The sequence below is a fragment of the Mustela lutreola genome, chromosome 6 (genome assembly GCF_030435805.1).
Source record: "Mustela lutreola isolate mMusLut2 chromosome 6, mMusLut2.pri, whole genome shotgun sequence".
Taxonomy (NCBI): Eukaryota; Metazoa; Chordata; class Mammalia; order Carnivora; family Mustelidae; genus Mustela; species Mustela lutreola.
Genome location: NC_081295.1, coordinates 5,629,126 through 5,651,357, shown reverse-complemented (window position 1 = coordinate 5,651,357; position 22,232 = coordinate 5,629,126). Strand labels below are relative to the sequence as shown.

At 37.3% G+C, this 22,232-nt stretch overlaps 1 protein-coding gene across 3 annotated transcripts in view; it reads left to right on the top strand.

The window, feature by feature from the left end:
• The window catches only part of PACRG (parkin coregulated), a 504,089-nt gene that overhangs the window by 73,513 nt on the left and 408,344 nt on the right, over positions 1-22,232 (top strand). For all 3 annotated transcript variants that reach the window (XM_059176597.1, XM_059176596.1, XM_059176598.1), the window contains exon 2: positions 2,642-2,776. In XM_059176597.1, coding sequence (XP_059032580.1) covers positions 2,642-2,776 — 135 coding nt within the window. The remainder of the gene's footprint in view (positions 1-2,641; positions 2,777-22,232) is intronic.

The window sequence follows — 22,232 nt, the reverse complement described above, 5'->3', positions numbered from 1 at the left end:
TTTAGGTAGCATAGACATTTTCACAATATTTATTCTTCCAATCCAGGAGCATGGAACATTTTTCCATTTCTCTGTGTCTTCCTCAATTTCTTTCACGAGTACTTTATAGTCTTCTGAGTATAGATTCTGTGCCTCTTTGGTTAGGTTTATTCCTAGGTATCTTATGGTTTTGGGTGCAATTGTAAATGGGATTGACTCCTTAATTTCTCTTTCTTCTGTCTTGCTGTTGGTGTAGAGAAATGCAACTGATTTCTGTGCATTGATTTTATATCCTGACACTTTACTGAATTCCTGTATAAGTTCTAGCAGTTTTGGAGTGGAGTCTTTTGGGTTTTCCACATAGTATCATATCATCTGCGAAGAGTGATAATTTGACTTCTTCTTTGCCGATTTAGATGCCTTTAATTTCCTTTTGTTGTCTGATTGCTGAGGCTAGGACCTCTAGTACTATGTTGAATAGAAAGTTGTCAATTCTTTATCAATTTCCAAAAATGTGTTTCAAAATTTACCTCTCCGTAAGTTGCTAAAGTCCTGGAGTGCCATCTCTGTAGTTTCTGTCATACTGATGTAGACGGGAATGTGTGTATAACATCCAGCTCAGAGCTCTGCACAAAGTAGTTATCATACACATATGGTTACTTAACAGTCGAATGAATTTGTCTGAAAATGGTGGGCAATAATTCTAATACCAGAACAAGTTTCAAATATTTTGTAAGTAAGAGCCAGTCTTGCTTCCCCACTACCCAGTATCACATCAATTATTTATGTAATTACATAATATTTAATATTATATAATTGATTATATAATAATTATGTGATTACATATGCTGGGAATAACGTTCTATGTAGTAAAGGGAATTCTTAACTCAGGGGCACCTGGGTGGCTTGGTCAGTTAAGTGTCCAACTTCTGATTTCGACTCAGGTCATGTTTTAGATAGCGTCTATCTAGAATAGAGATAGAGCCGTGCATGGGACTCAGGGCTCAGCAGGGAGTCTGCTTGAGAGTCTCTCTCTCCCTCTCTCCCTTTGCCCCTCTCCACAACCTTGCATGTGTGTGGGCATATGTGGTTTCTCTCTCTCTAAAAAAAATTTAAAAACTAAAAAATAAACTCTAATAATTTGTGTTACCTCACTGTTCACCTCTAGTTTAATGGTTAATCATCTCAATATTTTAATATCCCACTCAGTTCTTTAGTATTAGCCTTTCTATGTGTGCTGATAAAATGTATTTATCGTATTTGTTATACTAGATGTATTTTACATATTTCTTTATTGAAATTCAAATTTTTTACATGGATATTAAAAATTAACATGATATCAAGTAACTTAAAATACTAAGATATTGCATAACTTACTTGCTATTTTGTCCATATTAAGAATTAACAAGATAGTCTGTTTTTATTAAACTAGTAAATATCTAGTATTTACTTTTTTTTCAGAGAAAGGTAACCCGTGGTCTATAATTTTCGAAATAGTTCACTATCACTTTCAATTTTGTAACCTAATGAATTAATAAACAATGCAGATTTAAAAGATTCTTAAAATGAGTAACTCAATATAAAATGTTTCTTCTTTGGGGTGTTTGGGTTAATCAGTTAAGGGTCTGCCTTCAGCTCAGGTCATGACCCCAGGGTTCTGGGATTGAGCCCCGTGTCAGGCTCCCTGCTAGGTGGGGATTTACTTGAGATTCTCTCTCCCTCTCTCTCTGCCCCTCCGGCTCTGCTTATGCTCACTCACTCTCTCTCTTTCAAATAAATAAATAAAATCTTAAAAAAAAAAAAAAGAAATGTTTCTTCTTTGATAAAAATCTCAGTTAGGGGTGGCAGAATCTCATGTAATCTAATGGTACTTTCTCATAAATTCATAATATTGAAGGTGTGCTGTACTTGCACATTTTCTTTTTAAATTATCTTATTTGTTATGGCTTAATTTTATGTAACATTTTTATATTTTGTAAATATTCACAACAGAACATATTTTACATTTTATATATATGGAAAGACTTAAAGGACATATTCTATTTTTTAATATTTGTTTTAGAGAGAGCGAGCAGGGGGAGGGTGCAGAGGGAGAGAGAGGACCCTTAGCAGATTGGGTGCTGAGCAGAGCCTGACGTGGGGTTTGATCCCATAACCCTGAGATCACAACCTGAGCCGAAATCAAGAATCAGATGCTTGAACGACTGTGCTATCCTGGTTGGTGTATTTTAAATACATGTAGGATGTATTTTAAATCTATTCATTCAGTATTCCACAAAGTATATCAGACCTGAGATTAGAATTAGCAATTATTAAAAATGTTAAAAGTTTTAACACTCTGAATTTAAAGTCCTCTATTAAATATTTTACTTAAACAAAAGTTTAGACTTTTTTTCTTTATCATGTGATATTTTTAAAGTGACTTTTTCTAAGAATGCTATCTAAAGTAGCTTGAAATAAAGTAAACCCTTAATGTTATAAAATAATTATCTTCTTTGAATGTTGTATTAGTGAAGTTGCTGTTGTGCATCATTAAACAATTTGGTTTTTATCTTCCAGAATATTTCATATAAACTAAAACTTAAGAAAAGTCTTTTTACTGTGCATTTTTGGTTATTTTTCAAGACCTGATTTCTATTTTTTTTTTTTTTTTTCTTTGAAGGTGAGAGGCCCTCCAGCTGCAGGAGCATTTAAAGAAAGACCAACCAAGCCCACAGCGTTTCGAAAATTTTATGAGCGAGGAGACTTCCCAATTGCCCTTGAGCATGATTCGAAAGGAAACAAAATAGCGTGGAAGGTAAGTCAGGGCACAGCCTAGAGAACCAGCTGGGCCGCTGGAGTGACATCTCCCAATGCCAAATAGACTTGGCCAAGTAGATAAACCGGAGTGATTTCTCGGCCTACGAAAGGTGGTGGGCAAGCTCTTAGAGAAAGCCCCCCTGTGTCGGCTGTCCACCTTGAATAACAATTAAATTACAGCCTGCAAAAAAGAAAATGACAGAGTTGCTTTGCCTCCGAGAATCGTCTGCTGCCCAATTCATCTCTATTTTTATGAGAACCTGGCAGTGGTGCCTGTTTCAGGCGGTCCATCAAATGATGGAGCTGGTGGCTGAATGCGGAGAGCAACAGCCATTCATCTCCCCCGGATTTCACCTTCCTGCAGGACACTTCCAAATGGAAGCTTTAATTACCTAAATGGATGGGTCAAGATTGTCCCCTCCCTGGCAATGCGGAGTGGAATACAAAAGCAGGTCGGCTCTCGCGCTTGCACTCTCTCTCTGTCTGCGGCACGTGTCAGCGGCGGTGGCTGTCACACGTGCCCGGTTAGAGGCTGACCTCCACGCTGAAACCATTACGGCACCGACATTTTTCTGACAAAAGGTTAATTGGCTTCAAAATAAATGTATTGCCTAATGACTCCATTCTAATGCAGCTGTGTTTCTTTCTAAAAGGCTCACTGATGGTATTTGTAAAAACTTGCCAGTCTCTTAACCGGAGAAGGCTTTTACATTTAATTTGAAAAAACCAATGCTGATCTGTAACCGGCTTCTGCTATTTAATTATTTTTTGCTATCAAGGACCTTGCTTTGGGTGATTTTTATCAGCTAAAAGGGTTTCTCTGCCTAAAGCCAGAGCGGCACATGTGTGTATCACCACAGGGTGAGGAACGTGAGAGGTGCTTGCCAAATACCATCTCACTGATGCAATTGACCCATTTAACGAAAAAGTCCTACAGTCGCGTCTGAAGGTGGAGGTAGGGGTTGTTTGTACTTTGTGTAAATTTACAGCACTAAATAAAATAAAATGGCCAAAGTAAAGAATTCATCAATATAAACACTTAAGTTCATCAAAATTGACCTTTTCCTTCCTTTATGGAACAAGTAAGAGAATTGTTTGCATTATTTCCAGTATGTCTTTAAATGTTTTCACAGAATTATCAAACATTTCTAAACCTTGAGTAGCCATAATGTAATTCAGTTATCGAACGTAGAATTACTACAGACTATTTGGTCATAGAAATCTGAAGGTGTTCCTTTTATTACATTTTGTCATAATGTTTTTAGGAGGCTGAAGGACTGCACTATCTTGCTTTTAATCACTTCTATTAAAATGTGTATTTGTTATCTGACAGTGTGCATACGATGAGGAAAAACTTACAGCAAGTATGAGTCATTCAGATATTTTAGTCTTAATATACGTATATATATACCCAAAATTTTACTGTGATTTTTGTGGGGTTTTTTACGTTTGATTAGGTACATGGATTTTGTGTTTATTTGTCTGTCTACTGGCTCCACAGGGCAACACAGTGGAAGCTTTTTAAAATCCCAGTCCTTTGGAGTAAAAGGATATGCTATAATAATTTTTTAAAAAAGTTAGTAGATTTTGGTGTTTTAAGCAATAATAGTCCATGAAAATTATATCAACAAAAACTTTATAGATTTATTTTGACCTGCTCTAATAGTCTTATGAGTAACTTTTAGAATTGTTGAGAGACTAGGAAAAAAATTCATCTTGAAAAGAATGAAAACATAGGATGAATCATTCATTTTGTTTTATCTTTGATAATCCAACAATCAGAAGGGATATAAAGTACTTTTCCTTTTTATAGCTATATTAATTCTTTGAAGTTACTATTGACAATAGTACCGATTCAGCAAGCTAAAAAGTCTGAATAAAAAGGAAGGACTTTATTTGCTGTCGGTTCTAGAAGAATAGCATACGTGTAAAGAAACCTCTTACCCTATCACCTGTAGGCTTCTGCCAACCACATTTCATTTGTACTACTCTAATATTGAAATGAAGAGGTTAGAATTATTAAAGATAGGCTTGTAAGCAGTCTCTCAATATATTCGTATTTATTCCTTGGTGCATGGGCTGTGGGAACAATCTAGTACTTGGTAGCCACAGAGGACATCTTTAGGATGCCATACCTAAGGAAGGGGCCTTGAATGTTGAAGGAAGCAGGGCCGTACCCCTCCGCCAATGAAACAAAAACAAAACAATCCATGACTTTGCATGGTACTTCCTTCCTATGTGCAGACAGAGCACAGGTCGTGTCACAGCTCACACCCCCACCCCTCCCGCTGACAGCTCCCGAGTAACTCTTTTTCCCAGGAAAATACTGGTCCCTTCTCCATACTACTTTTGACACCACTGGGACTTCAAGGGGTTCGTGAGTGCCTGAAATGGCATGCACAATTAAGTAGTAAGAAGTGGTATGTCTTTTATCAGAATTTCCTGTGATTCTGAAACCCTTAGGAGTCACCGTCCTGAAGCATGATGGAGGCTGTCCCAGCCCCTGAGGCTCAGCTCCCCCATGAAGTTGCTGATTCTTGCTGCCCACGACCCCAAATTCCCTGTCTACCTGTTCTAGATTAGCCGACCCCATCATTGTTGTATTAGAAGTCACATATTTCTTGAAATAACAAAGGTGCTCTATGGTAGCAATTTATTAATGACCAGAGAAAGTCGAAAATAGAAGAATTAGATGTAGGTAAATGTCTTTGCACATTTAGATTTTTCAACCCGCATCCTGAACTGCCACCCTCGTTTAGTGACCATGAAAATGGTTATTTGTTTCCCAGACCAGGAAAACAAGGCAGACGAAATGCCATAATCTGTACGGTTTGGTCTATTCCGTATGGGATCGCTGAAAATCCGAGTACTAATGCAACTTTCTGCAATGGTGAAAATGTTCTACATCTGCACTGTCTAATAATTACAACTGGCCATATGTGGCCATTAAGCCCTTGAAATGTCCCTAGTGAGACTGAGAAACTAAATTTTTAATTTTAATTAATTTTAATTTAAATAGCCACATGGTTACCATATTAGGCAGTGCTGCTCTCCACTAAGATAGCAGCGGTCCAAAAGGAAGGCTGGAACCTGCAGGCCAGATGAGGGCTAGAGCTCTGTGCAGATTACTAGGAAATGAGAAGACAGGGCGGGTGCATGCATTTTTTGGTCACGGCTGTCTATGCTTATCAAATATTCCTTGGTAAATATAAAAAAGGTTTTGCAAAAATTTTGTAGTGAAATTTTTTGTAGTGAAATTTCAATCTGCATCCTGAACTGCCACCCTAGTTTAGTGCCCATGAAAATGGTTATTTGTAGTGCAATTTTTTGTACTGAAATTTTTTCCATATACTGATCAGTGGCTAGTTAATTATCTGTTAAAAATGAATAGATCTGATCTGGAATGTGAAATCTACCAGGCAAGCTCTGGTACACTTTAAAAAAATTTTTAAATATACATTTTCTACATACAGCTAAAGAATGATTAATTATTAATGGCTAAAGACATTAAAAACATAATAATGACTTAAGCGAGAATTTTTAAATGTTTCTTTTTTCTGCATTCTCCTTGACTCTGCCAGCATTCGAGGAAACGTGACTTTATTCTATGGCTGTTATCTTCAATATCCAGAGCATAAGCAATAGAAGTGAATGTTAGCTGCTTTTGCTAAACATTCTGGATAAGTTACAAAGCAGAGAATCAGCATGAACAAAGGACATTCTAAATTGTGTTTGAGTCTCCGCATCTTGAATTTCCACACGGGAGTAGAAGAGTTTGCTGTAAACTGTCCTCTCAAGTCCATCCCCCGCCTCCTCCGCCCCCCCCCCCCCCCACACCCTCAGGCTCCTCCGGAGCTACCCTCCCCCTCCTGTCCCTGCCTCCCTTGCTCTCTCCCCCCTTCCCTGCTCCCCCTCCTCCCCTTGCCCCTCCTCCCCTCCCTTCTTCTTCTTCCTCCCCTTTCCCTCCCTCTTCCTTCCTTCTTTTCCTTCTTCCTTTTTTGTTTGTTACTTCCTGGAATGTACATTTTTGCCTCTAGTATTCCCATGGTCAGTTTTGGAGAAGGAACAGGAGCCCATTCTAATTCCCTATTTGGGGGCAGGAATCTGAAGTCCTTACTACCCTAAAGGAGGGGAAATGATCATTGTTATTTACACGCTTCATGAGGAACAGATACGTAAATCATAGGTAACACATGAAATTCACTGCCTTACAAACTCTGATCCCAAACCATTATTTTAAAATAGTAGGGCAATGCAAGTTACTTTAAAACAGCCACTTTTATATAGACCTTGGCAGAAGGAGTTGGAGAAAAATGTTGGAGTTTGTTTTTTAAATTAACTATATGGTATTATAAACCACTTATTTATTTTGGTGAGCTACAGCTGCACTAAGGTGTCTCTAAGTTTCTTCACTTTCTAGGCATTTTGATATTGTAGATACTGATAGAAATCCCCTTTCTCCACCTGTCCATGATTCCATGCTTTATGACAGAATGTGGCATATACTGAGTCTCGTTTTCACTAAATTTCTGGTGAACATGCCTAAAGATGTCCCAGGTATTAGATAGATTTGGATAAGAAATAAATAGCCTATAACTGTTGCCAAATCAGGATATAATAGAAACCCTCGATAAAAACGCAACTCAGAGAACGGACATCCAAACTGTCTTCACAGGGAAAAAACTCAAAATGGGCTTTGTCAGCAACATGTAGTCCCTCACCTGGCAAGGTTGTCACAGGCATTGTTCAAAATGACATCGCCGTGCGGGGCATTTCTGCATTCTTGTTTTCTTATCCCTTATTGAATATGTATGTAAATGATTCTAGTGACCTGTTATTCTGAAGTAAAATTGACAAAGTGAGAACTGATGCACATCGGCAGGTACAGGTGACAGCGGACTTCAGTAGCCTCTACTCCCCGCCCACGATGTGATCTTCCTCACGAAAGCATCCTTCCCCTGAGGTTAATGTATTCATTCTTGTAGTTACGTTGGTCAAAACTTGGATCACACAACTTTTTTTTTTAATTAAAAAAGGACTTCATAAATTAACATTAATTAGGTAACTAAAAACACATTTTTCTAATTTTTTAAATAACAAATTATATATTTATATAAAAAAGTGTAAAATAGAGAGAGTTCGCATAATAAGAAAAGTGGAAGAAAATGAAAAGGAAATAAGGGCCTCTAGTGGAGCCAGTATTAGGATTCATAAAAATGACTTATTCTGAAGTCTTCTGAGGGAAGAGCCTCTGTCTCCCGCGTTCATTTGCTCATGTATCTCAGCACCTGGAACAGTGTCTGGCACAGAGTGAGCGCCCAGTGATATGCACGGAATGAATGGAAAGTGTTCTGGAGCGGGTTGGCTATCTCCAGGTTTTACTTCTCTCGACACTGGTTCATGACATGTCTTTCACTCTGTAGGCTTCACTGTCTTCATCAGTGAGTGAGAACCACATGCTAGATGATTGGTATGGCCGCTTTTCAATTATGGGAGCTCTAAGAAATTTCCTTTCCCAATTATAGAAATAACTATAATTTGTGATATCCATGAACTATTTCAAGGAATAAGTATTGCCTAGAAATTCCAGTAAATTTGAATGCATGGTCCAGAGTTATATGCACTGGTTTCAGTGGGCTGGACTTTTTCATGAAAATGCTCCTTTGATTTTATGTAAATGCGTTCCCAGTGAACTTATTTTTTAAAATTTCGTAAATTTCAAAATGGCAAGTTTTCACCTTTTTAAATGACTACATATATGTCCAATTTGAACATCCAAGTAAAGAAAGCACTATGCATAAATGAATACTCAAATTCATTTTTAAAATTTCTGACAACAGTGGCCAGACTGCACCCTCAATTTGAGGTTGACCCTCTTTGCTAATACTTGGGCATGACTCTTTAGAATTTCTTCTTGGTATGTTCTTTTTCTCAGTTCTTTTCAGTCCTTAACAGCACTCATGGTATTCATGAACTATAAAAAGCTCTGTCAATGTGACTGTTTTCATTGACATAACTAATAATTTCCTAGTAGGAAAAACAGTTATTGAATATAATTATTATTAAACTCATGCACTAATTTTCTTACAATTAAAATCAGCCCCAAACCATGGTAGCTCATTATCTGTAAATAGTACTGCATTTTAATGTAAGTCACTCTGCGATATGATATCTGATCCATTAGTCCTCATCACATTGTTCTCAACATTCTATACTTTGGATTAATCATTAGTCCTTTGGTGTCTTCAGTTTCTTAATGTTTCAGTTTCTTAAGGACTAAAAAAAGATTGATGTTCTGTCTATACCGACCCTCTACCCCAGGTAAAACCAATGTTGATTTTTCAAATCTTGTAGGCAAATTTATTTGAGAGTTGCATAATTTGTTTCACATGAAGAAGGATGAATGTTCTCTTGGAATTGTCCTGGGCTTCTGTTTCTTTTGATAACTGCCAAAGCTTGAGTTTGGATAGCAGGCCTTAGTAGAATTTGTAAGGCAAATTTTACAAAAGAAATGACAATTTACCTGATTTTTGTACAAGAGAGCTGCTGCATTTCCCCTATTAATTCCTCTGTGATTAATTAATAGACAGAGCTTATTCTAGAGGTCTTGAAAAAAAAATAATCCTCTGGCAATTACCGTGCTGTTCTGTGTTTTTTGGAGGAGGGGACGGCATGCACAATTAATGCCATTCTTTTATTTGATGTAAATTGCTATGTCTTAAAAGTGTACAGCACGAAAAAACAGCCATGTATCAGAAATAACTTTAATTTAAATTGGTTAGATGACCTCTGAAAGCTAGATGAAAGATTTTCTGCTGAATGGGCTGGTGCTCCCTGCTGCCTATATAATTTATGTGAGAAATTAGTGCGAATGGTTCACTTTTATGGAGCAGTGCTGCTTGTAGCAAGCCTGCAGAAACAATTTTCCCCCAAGCCTCCATCTGTTCTTCAAACTAGGGCATATGCCATCTCATCGAGCTTGAAAGTCAACTGATTTATAACTCCTGGAAAGTGCAGAGATTGAAAAGAAAGGTCGACCGCAGCTCTGTGACAGTGATTTCGTAGGCACCGCTGAAGACAATTCTCATTACCAGGGGCCCAAGGGAAACAAGCCATGTTGTAAGTTTCAGATCTCCGTGGACTGACAACTGCAAGGAAACAAATCACTCCTGCTTTTTATGTTCAACGACCTCCTGTTGAAACATAGAGGCAGTCTTGGTGGTGTGAGGGTGTCCCAGCTGGGACACTGCGGTGTCACTCACTCTCCCAACAAGACCTGGGCCGGTTTCCACCCTCCCAGAGATCCCTGCCACCTGCCCTTTCAGGAGTATCAGGACGCAAATCTTGAAACTAACAATGTGTGTTGCTGCTTGTTAGAAAGTTCCATTTGGGGACACACACTGGACTTTGATGATTTTTCTGTATCTGCCTGGAGGGCGAATCTCCAGATCTGTTCCAATTAGTAATTTAATGAATGGCTCCCACTCTGTCTTATCTCTTGTCACATATCCCTTTTCTTTATTGAAGCACTTTTGAGATCAGAAGTTCTTTGACAGATGACACATGCAATCAGATTGATGGTACGATAGTAACAAAAAAAAATCAATGTTTGTTGGACGCTTTTATTTAGAGTGGGCAAAGTGTGTCTCTGCATCTGAGGCTTCCAGATATGGAGTGAATTTTCAGCCCCCTGTAGTTGTATTAAAGTTTTTCCTTTTCTTTAAGGTAAAATCTAAATAAAGTGTTACGGAATACTGATATCAGTTTTAATCCATATTGGAGGCAGCAATTTTAGTAAATACATTTTACCTTTATCAAAAAACTTATCCTGACCTTGAAAGTTATATGCAAAAATCAGTACTAATAGGATAATCAGTTGATCATGTAAAAAAAAAAAAATCATCCTTATCATTACCTATGGAGTTCTATTCTCAATATGAAATATATATAGTTATTTTATAAAATAAGAAAGTATTGGAGGTAGAAAGAATAAATAAATCACCCACCATTGCACCATTCATGCATGCAACTGTTAACATTTTTTGAAGTATTTCTGTCTTTATTTTTGCATAATTGAGGTCATAGTGTATACAGTACCTTGTAAAAACATATTATACATATATTACATGGCATATAATATATAATGTTTTATATATAAGTGCATATAATAAGTGCATCCCATTTTACATGCCATATAATATATGCCATATATGCCATATATTATATGGCATGTAAAATGGGATGCACTTATTATACATATACATAAACATAAAACATATATTATATATTTATTATATTATATTATATAGAATATACTATATATTATATGGCATATAAAAATGGGATGCACTTATTCTTAGATTTTTCTGATTTTTTCATAGTTTAAAAGTAATAGGTGATTATTTTAGAAAATTTGGAAAGCAGATAAAATGTATGCAGAAGACAGCATTTATTCTGAGATAATTAGTAACTGATGTTTCAGTTCAGTTCTTCTGCATGGATATTTTAACTTTGTTGAAATTCTGTTTCATAGGATGATTTTTAAGGGGCTCAGGGGAAAGTTCAAGGACCTAATTAGGAGAGGAGAGTAATAATGGACATAGCTACCACAGGAGTATTAATAATTAATAGTTCTCTCCAGTTCAACAACAGCAACAACAACAACAACAACAAAACCCACAGTTTTAGATGCATTTTTAAATTCCTGGTGGTCATTGCAATGGGCAGTGGCACATGTGGCATCTCCTTTAGCAATTCTTATACCACAGTGATACTTGGAAATGTGTTTGTCATTGGGAACATGTGGTTAGGACATTTTTGGAGAAGAGAAACAAATATTAAGAAAAATTTTTATTAACTATGAAATCCATTTCTTGCTATTGGACAAGGTATAAAAATAGACAAAGGCGGTTAACAAAATCATTATAAAACCACTTTCTGCTCCCAATCTAAGACATACTCCTAACAACAGCAAAAATCCTGCAGAGTTTCCACAATTGCATTCCAGTCTGAACAAGGGAAAAACCCATAAAACTTTGAAGCCATGTATTTCCATTCTTTGAGTCCTTACCTAGATTCATCTTTCTCTGCTCATGTATATCTTTAACCAATTTTATGAAAAGCAAGTACATGGGTTGAGATTTCCAAATCCTTGAATATCTTGAAACTATATTTTTTCAACTTGCATGCATGAAACACAATTTGCTTCATATTAACATTCTTAAATTAACAACTGTTCCTTTCCATACCTCTGAAAAATGTAGTATCATTACATTCTAACATGTGATTACTGAGAAATTAAGACCAGTCTGATTTTTTTTATTCCCTTGATCTGTTTTGGTTTGCTTGTTTATTTTGTCTGGCAGCCTGGGTAAATGCACTATTTTTGTATGATTAAAAGTTGCTTGCATGTGTATATTTAGCTTTCAGTGTTTCTTTCTTTAATATAGTAATATTATTTTGCCTACTTACTTGAAATTTTTTTCTCAAGTGAGGAAAGTTTTTTTTTTTTTTCTGTGATGTCATTGGTGATTTTTCTCTTTTCTCTTTTCTTTCTTAAAACAAATACATGAAGAGTGTAAACATGTTTTATCCTGTCATTCCTATCATTGTCTCCCTCAATATTTTCATCTTTTTATTCACTTTTTAAAACTTTTATGAAAGCGTTCATATATTTTCTGTTTTCTCTAGTGTCAGTTTGTCTATCACTGCCTCAAGTTCAAATCTGACTTCCACTGCTGTTATTTAGTCCTACAGATTTTTATACTGCTCGTTTCCCCACTCATATCATTACACGTGTCGGCTTCAGAATCATTGTACAAGCAAGTTTCTCATAGATACTGTTGTGATTTATTCTTATTTTGTACCTGGATTAACAAAAATAAAAAACATGGGCCAACCACAATCCCACACGCTGAGGCAGCCTCTACTAGTTTGTTAGTGTGAACTCCTCATAACCTCTTTCTCTGCATTCGCAGATCTGTGTGCGCATTCAGATTTTTACAAACCATTTTACTCATACATCATAACTTTTTTCAATTAATTACAAGTCATAACCATCTTTCCACATCAGTGAATGTGCACTTTAAAAATCATTTTGGGAATCTCAAGAGTACTCTACAACTTAACCAATTCCCTATTGTTGGATATTGATGTTTTTCTTAGATAGTAATGCTTCTTGCCAATCTTCCGCTAATATAACCAATACTGTTCTCAATATCATTGTACATTTTGTATATATTGTGGCTTGCAAACATGTCTGATTATTTCCTAATGGTAAAATCTCATTTTCTTTTTATCTTGGTCTATTCTTAACAAATGGATTTCTGCTTTTCTTCTATAAAGAGGTTTGGCTTTGTGAATCTTTGAGCATGCCCATTTCTAAAAATCACTGATTTCTGCAGTAATGAATTTAAAGGGGCTTCCTCACCATCTAAATCTATAATACGATATTCCATTTCATTTTTTGCAAGATTCATATATTACTGTTTATTTACCTTCAATTTTACCTCAATCTAGACTTTGTGTTTGCTAGAACATAGAGCACAGGGTTGTCCTTGACCTCATTCACTCTGCTTGGAGACTGGAGAGCTGCCCTTATCAGCATGACTTGGGGAGCCTGCCCAGCTCCTAGCCAATACCGTGTGTCGTATGAACATGCTTCCTCTTGTCCCATTCTGTTGGCCTTACAGGGACTCTCTGTGACTTCTGACAGTAAGACAAATGGATTAGGTAAACACGTACAGTCCTAAAAGTGCACATGCACCCAGCTGTGTTTTCCTCTGCCCTTACCCGCAGCATTTTGCTTGTGGGGCGCACTGCTTTCCAGGGTGCAATGCAGTGTGTGACCAGGAGTCTCTGTCCCCCCTTCCTGTTCACAGGTTTTCTGAGAGTCGGCCGCCAAAGGCTGTAGCAATGATATTGACAGAAATGAGGATGGAAGGAGGAAGACAAGTGTCTTAGTCTTGAAAAGCAGCTACTTCCCAGCAGCAGGGTGGTGGCTGAGTCCGTGCCCACCCCCGCCTGATTTTGTTGCCATCTTACCTTTCTCAGGGGACAGAAAGTGGAGGAGGGGTGAAAAAAACCACCTAGCAACTGGTTGCAAAACATGAATTGACCACGAATTGCGCTTTTTAAGTTCAGTTCCATTGGCCTCATTGTATGTAGAAATTCCTTATATTTCCACCTGTGCATTCATTATAACACCTGGTTTCAGTTTGCAGGTCGAGTTTTTCTCCTTGTCCGTATCTTCATAGGTGGTTTTGTGATGCGCTGGGAGATACTGTGACAGATACTCTTGTCCAGATGCTCTTTAGAACAGCCAAGTCCAATTTAGTTCTGTCCATCATGGGACAGTATTCCATTACAGAGAAGTAATGTGATCTCATCAACGCTGAGGCAACAGTGACTCATCTATTCATAAAAGAATTGAGTAGCTATAATGGGTAAGACTCGGCAGTGAGCTCTGTAGCCCAGCTGATGAGGTTTTGGTCTTGAGAAGCTTCTTGACTAGAGTGGATCATTGTTTGATGAAGAAACTTAAAAGTGCACAAAGAGCACATACTGAATCTTAAACCAAATCACTTCCTCTTGAATAGTTCATAAATTTGTAATTCTTTATTCAGTATGTGTTCAATGTTTGCTGCTTTAATGATATGGTTCAAATAATTTCTATAAACAAATTCTTAAAATTTGACTCTACGAAGTTTTTACTAGTTCATAAACTTCTATACATTTCAAGGAATGCAGTTTGTTGACACAGGTTTTTTTTCTCCCGCTTCAGTCTATTTATTACTATATAAACAAATAGCAAATTTTACCTTGAAAATGACCATGAGGTGATCAATCCACAGTCCTATGTGTCTACATATTGTGGCAATCCCAGGTATCAATGAGACATCCCTGACTTCAAAATTCTACACTTATTTTGAGACATACACTATTTTTCATGTTTTTACCTAGATGTGAATTTTAAATATTTATCCTGTTTGAGATTCAGTCTAGAATTGGTGTTTGCTTCAAAATCATCATACAAGTTTTAAATTTGAAGACATTGGAGTCCCTTTTAAGTACAAGTTAGACTTTTTTCATGGTTCCTTTCATATCTCTTAATCTCATTTTTCTTACTTCCATCTCTTTAATCTACTTGTTTCATTCTAGACAAATTCCTCAAATCTGTCTTCCAATTTAATAATTCTTTCTTCAGATGAGTTTAATGTGTTGCTTAACCTGTGTGTTGAATTTTATTTTATTTTATTTTTTTTTTTTTTTACAAGGAGAGACTATTTTTTTTAAGATTTTATTTATTTATTTGACAGACAGAGATCACAAGTAGGCAGAGAGAGAGGAAGGGAAGCAGGCTCCCTGCTGAGCAGAGAGCCCGATGGGGCTCCATCCCAGAACCCTGGAATCATGACCTGAGCCGAAGGCAGAGGCTTTAACCCACTGAGCCACCCAGGCGCCCCTGAATTTTATTTTTAAATTCAGTTTTAGTGAATATCAATTCTAGAATTTTTTTCTTTCCTTAAAAGATCTGCCTGTTTTGTTCTTTCATTATGTCTTTTCCTTGCTTTATGGTTTCTCTTATTGTCTTTATCATGTAATATATTTTAAATATATTCCTTTAAAGTTTCTTTCACATTCATCTATTATCTCTAGTTCCCAGGATGTGAGTTTGAATCTGCCACTTTCTCTTATTCTCGGCTGGCTTTTTTTTTGTTGTTGTTGTTTTTTAAGATTTTATTTATTTATTTGACAGAGAGAGATCACAAGCAGGCAGAGGGGCAGGCAGAGAGAGAGAAGGAAGCAGGCTCCCTGCTGAGCAGAGAGCCCGATGCGGGGCTCGATCCCAGGACCCTGAGATCATGACCTGAGCCGAAGGCAGCGGCTTAACCCACTGAGCCAGTGGGTTAAGGCCCAGGTGCCCTTTTTTTTTGCATGCTTTATGATATTTTACTGGGAGCTTCCCTTTTGTGCAATGCACTTTCCCTGCGACTCCTCTTGCCCTCCTATGGAGAGGCCTCCTGCAGTATGCTCTCAAGTGTGTTTCTCCCCAGGCATAGGTTCTGACTTAACTTTTATGTGAACCAGGTTCCAGGTTTCTTCACCAGCCTCCCACTTACCATGGGAGATTTGAGTTTTTTCTTCTTTTCTGGGAGCTTGGTATTCGCCTTTCTTTCTTTTGAGAATGGCTATATATTTTGTAACTTTTCTTCCAGCATTTTTCAGTTGTATTAGCTTTTTCATTTGTATTAGCCAGAGACCTTATGATAGGGTTGCTTTCTCCATCAACTTACTATCTTGCCTTTGATACAGAGGAAGAACTATCTTGTGATACAAACTTTCTTTTTTTTTTTTTTTTAAGATTTTATTTATTTACTTGACAGAGATCACAGGTAGGCAGAGGGGCAGGCAGAGAAAGGGGGTGAGGGGAAGCAGGCTCCCTGCCGAGCAGAGAGCCCGATGCTGGGCTCGATCCCGGAATCCCGGGACCATGACCTGAGCTGAAGGCAGAGGCTTTAACCCACTGAGCCACCCAGATGCCCCAGTACAAACTTTCTTTATTGTAATAACAAATCTAAAAATTTTTTCATGTAAAGAAATGGGTGAAATAAAATACTCTTTGTATTTCTCATGGAAGCCCTTGTATTTAAGTGAATGTTAACAATTAATGTGTATTGCATGATTTTATGTGTATGTGTGTGTTTGTATGTGTGTAATCACACACAGATATCTATTAAATCTCTTTTGAAAGTATTAAAACTTGGGCTTGGAAAAATGACAGGGAAAAGACTTGTAAAGATTCTGTGCCAACCCACAATTCCCATGCTTATATATAACGGGGGTAGGTGGGAGTATGTACATGTGTGTGCATGTATACAGTCATCAGTAGTTAAGATTTCAGTTTTCGTTTTGTAAATTTAACCAGCAAATTAAGGTGAGTAGAGTGACCCTAAGAAGACCTTTATCTTTTCACTATTCCTGTCTAGTAATAGTGAATTTCTTGAGCATTAACCCATCAATTGGAAAAGATTTTTAAATGTTTCCCATGTAAGCAGTAAGTTGTATAAAGTTTTACTAAACCTCACTAAGCATTTTTTAAAAAATCAGTAAAGTATAATATATTAAAGAGAATTTAATTTTTATAAATCTTTCTTCACAGACATACTGACTTTAGATTTACTGTTAGTTTCTCTTTTTGAAGCATTGTTTGGGGAGGCAAGTATTTGTGTGTGCACAGAAGAGACTACTCTTTAGCATACATTTTTCCTTTCTCTTTATATTTTTTAAAAATGCAATACGAGAAGCGCTAGTGTATTACACTGGCAATATTAAAACCACAAGTCAAAAAATACAAGTTAAGACTTTTATAATTCTATTTGGGAATCTCCAGCTCACTCTGCCTGTGTGGGTTATAATTTTAACACTTCATTATTGTAACTTATTACATTTAATAAACTAACAATTGGGACTAGCTTCAAATCTCAAGAAGCAATTTGGGAGATGGTTCATTTCATGAAGAAGAAATGTAAACTCTCATGGTTGAGACTATACAATTGGGGAGACAGAAGGAAGACCGAGGGCAAATGTATCAGTCAGTTGCAATTTCCCCAGTAATATTTTTGTTTGGTCAAAAATACTAGAATTTAGGTCATTTTGCAGAAATAATGAGCTTTAATTTTAAACCCAATGAAGATATCCCCCACAGAATATGGTAGTATTGTGAAATGCTTTTTTGGTAAGGCATTTGCCTGTTATTAATGTAAAGCATCACTATTTGGCTTTTTTTTTTTAATTTTATTTATTTGAGAGAGAGAGAGAGAATGAGTAGAGGGAGAGGGGCCGAGAGAGAGGCAGAAGCAGATTCGCCCCTGAGCAGGGAACCCTAGGTAGGGCTCAATCCCAGGACCCTGGGATCATGACCTGAGCCAAAGGCAGACCCCAGGATCATGACCTGAGCCAAAGGCAGACCCCAGGATCATGACCTGAGCCAAAGTTGGGATCATAACCAACTGAGCCATCCAGGCACCCCACTATTTGGCTTCTTAAAGAGTCACTTCAGTTTTTCTCATCAGTTGCTGTCTTGTACTTTATAAATCAGAAACCTTTGCATGGGTGGATTCCCAAACATGCCATCTTGTTTCTTCCCTCTTAATCTTTACTCGTGGTTTAGTACCTTTCCTGGGAAATCCAGCACACCCCATTGCTAGTCTCAATGCTGAGTGGTATAGACATCTGTCTTCAGGTCTCCACTGAAGGATTCTTGAAGGACCCCGGCAGGGTGTTATCTAACTTTCCCTTACCATAGGCCTGATTTATCATGAATAAATATTTTAAAGCTGATGTTTCAAGTACTTTATTAAAATATTATATTTTCACATTTTATATATTTCATTTATTTAACACAATAGCAATTTGAATCGTCACCTATTCCAGAGCCCAGCGTAAGGATGGTTATCTTAGACATGTTTTTAATTTTGTTTTTAAGCTCCATAAATCTTTTGGTAGCTGTTTATTTGTATGATTCCTTATAGAATGTTGTCTGTAGTCCTTTGAGGACCTTTGTAGTATCGGCTCACTGAGTATTACTAATTGCTGATAAATAGATAAACTCTAGTGGTCTGGTCATATTGTAACTGTGGTGTATGTGTTGTTTTTAACCACATATCATCTAATCAATGTCCATACAACTTAGTAAGAAGCATCCAGTCATTCAACAGACATCACCTGAATTCCTACTATGTGCCAGGCTCTGCTCTAGATTCTGGAAATACAGCCATGAAAGAAACAAATTCCCTGTCCTCCTGGTGTTTCCTTTATAGAGGAAGAAAACAAGCAATCAAATAAGTAAATATAAAGACTGTTAAATGGTGATATTACAAAGAAAAATAAAACAGGGTGATAGAGATAGTCATGGGAAGACTGGGCACAGTTTTATGCGGTAATCAGAGGAAATCCCTTTATTTTAATAAAGTGACATTTCACCAGAAGCCATTTGGTAGTATTTTTTTTTAAATTCTTAAAAAAATACTTGATGATTTCCCCTTTTTAAAATGTGGTGATGCCAAAAAGACAAAAGTGTTAAAGAGAAAATACGGTGAAAACAACCAAATGAATTGTGTTCTTTCAGGACACATTAATTACTGAAAATCAGTGTCAAAGTTATAACCCAACACTAATGAATTAACAAATTATATTTTAATTAAGTTCTTATTCTACTTAAAAGCTAATTAAGGGATCATGAATGACTGTGTTTTGTATATTTCAATATAAATATTTTATGAGCATATGCAAATATATATTTCCTTTGTGAAAAGTACACATTTCAAATGTAAGGAAGCCTAGATAACCAACCAAATCCACTTTTATGTCCCTTTTCTCTTTGCTTTCGAAAATAAAATCATCACAAGTAAGCAGATTTAGAAAAAGACATGGGAAATAATACGACACACATGAGCAGACACAGCTGGGTACCGAAGTGTCATATCTGTCTTGTCTTTACATGGGTCACACAAAATTGGAGCTTCCAATTCAGGCAAAGTCTGGCCTACAGGGAGGACTGGCATATATCCTTTGGAGACACAATCTGATAAATTGATCGCATAGTATCTTTTTTTGTATAAACATACCAGACATTTACTATGATGGTTACATAATATACTGTTCTATCTCAGAAATTAATAGAGTTAAATGAGAGGAGATTAAGTTGAGCATTGCATACACGTGCTCTCCATTTGTTTGTTCTGAGCATTCTTTCATCCATCACACACTGGCTGGTTGCAATTCATTAGGTGCAGCAGACGTCATTTGTGATAGAGGTCTCTGTACAGTGTGCGCCATTAGTCATAAGTAAAATGAAGTAAAAAGTAACTTAAAATAATGCAAAATTCCTGTATTTTATAAACCATAAATCTAAGTGCCTGCCCCACTCTGAGCCAAAAAAGTAGTGCAGAAAATGTGCTTGAGAAATCAATTGGATATCAAGATCATTATAACAAAAATCTAAGTTCTGCATAATTAATAAATTCACATTTTTATGATTTATTTTTCTTTATGAAATTATTTTACCAGAACAAAAGTGTTCATCTATTTTTTAATATAAATCTGATGAGAGTTGTATAGCAGATGGAGTGTCAGTATATTTAAGTATATTTTTATTGTTGGAGTAACAGAATACTTAAAGGATATTTAAATAAGTAACTGCAGCATATTTTTTAAAGGTAATATAACCAAGTCTGGATTCTGAGTAATAAAAACTCAGCATAGTCACTTAAGCCATATTTTGGGTCTCAGATTCTTTTTTTTTTTCATTTTTATTTATTCAAATAGATCTTTAATATAAAATCAATATAGTATGGGATGCTAAAAAAAAGGAGGGGAGGAGTGTGCTCGTATTACTTCTGTGACACCAGGAAGCAGAATGAAACCTGCTCAGAATGCTGTCACGGTTCCTAGCTGATGGGTCTCACATCAGTGAACTGCTTTATTCTCTCCCCCCACCTCCATGCCCCCATCCCCTAGTATGAACCAGAACGCCTTTCTGGTTTGACTGGACTACTTTTTTTTTTTTTTTTTTTTTTTGCTTATAATGGCTACAATTTATTTCTTTTTCTTTTTTTTTTAATTTAATATAATTTTTTTATTTTTTATAAACATATATTTTTATCCCCAGGGGTACAGGTCTGTGAATCACCAGGTTTACACACTTCACAGCACTCACCAAAGCACATACCCTCCCCAATGTCCATAATACCACCCCCTTCCCCCAAACCCCCTCCCCCCAGCAACCCTCAGTTTGTTTTGTGAGATTAAGAGTCACTTATGGTTTGTCTCCCTTCCAATCCCATCTTCTTTCATTTATTCTTCTCATACCCACTTAAGCCCCCATGTTGCAACACCACTTCCTCATATCAGGGAGATCATATGATAGTTGTCTTTCTCCACCTGACTTATTTCGCTAAGCATGATACGCTGTAGTTCCATCCATGTTGTCGCAAATGGCAAGATTTCATTTCTTTTGATGGCTGCATAGTATTCCATTGTGTATATATACCACATCTTCTTGATCCATTCATCTGTTGATGGAGATCTAGTTTCTTTCCATAGTTTGGCTATTGAGGACATTGCTGCTATAAACATTCGAGTACACGTGCCCCTTTGGATCACTACGTTTGTATCTTTAGGGTAAATACCCAATAGTGCAATTGCTGGGTCATAGGGCAGTTCTATTTTCAACATTTTGAGGAACCTCCATGCTGTTTTCCAGAGAGGTTGCACCAGCTTGCATTCCCACCAACAGTGTAGGAGGGTTCCCCTTTCTCCGCATCCTCGCCAGCATCTGTCATTTCCTGACTTGTTGATTTTAGCCATTCTGACTGGTGTGAGGTGATATCGCATTGTGGTTTTGATTTGTATTTCCCTGATGCCGAGTGATATGGAGCACTTTTTCATGTGTCTGTTGGCCATCTGGATGTCTTCTTTGCAGAAATGTCTGTTCATGTCCTCTGCCCATTTCTTGATTGGATTATTTGTTCTTTGGGTGTTGAGTTTGCTAAGTTCTTTATAGATTCTGGACACTAGTCCTTTATCTGATATGTTGTTTGCAAATATCTTCTCCCATTCTGTCAGTTGTCTTTTGATTTTGTTAACTGTTTCCTTTGCTGTGCAAAAGCTTTTGATCTTGATGAAATCCCAATAGTTCATTTTTGCCCTTGCTTCCCTTGCCTTTTGCGTTGTTCCTAGGAAGATGTTGCTGCGGCTGAGGTCGAAGAGGTTGCTGCCTGTGTTCTCCTCAAGGATTTTGACTGGACTACTTTTGATGAATTAAGCCAAAAGCGAAATTAGGGGAGACCAAGTTGGTGGTCTGGATAATCTGGGATTAAGATTTTGCATGTCCATAGGTCCATGGAGGATTCATTGAGCTCCAGGTGGCCAGACAGATGGAGTCACTGGCAGGTTTAAAGTTTGTTTCACCATGAGTGTCACTGCCTGTGACCCTGGCTTGTCCTTACCCATCCAGTTACCTGGCTCCGAGGACTTAAGCCCAGAGCCATCCCTGGCCTTCACCAGGAATACTTTTTTCCCAGCTCTTGGCCAAGTTCACTCTCTCAGGTCTGCAGTCTAGCACGTCAAAGCAGCCGTCATTGGCTATTCTCTATAAAATGACACCCTCCCTGCCCTCATGCCCCAGGAACATGGTATTTCTGCAGAGCCCAATACCATGCCTGTCCCAGGCAAAACAGTGAACCAAGAAAGGCCTTCTGTTAGTGGATTTCAATGCCATCCAGGAGGAGCTCCACATTTCTTCAGATGGAAGGATTTAAGAATGGTAGTCTGGATGAAAGTGTGAGAACAGGGCAGAGGGCAGGGCACTTACAAGCACATTGTTCTTCTGGTGGCTTCTGTGGGTCAGGGCAGCTCAGAAAATGAGCCTGGTGAGAGAGAAATCAAACCAC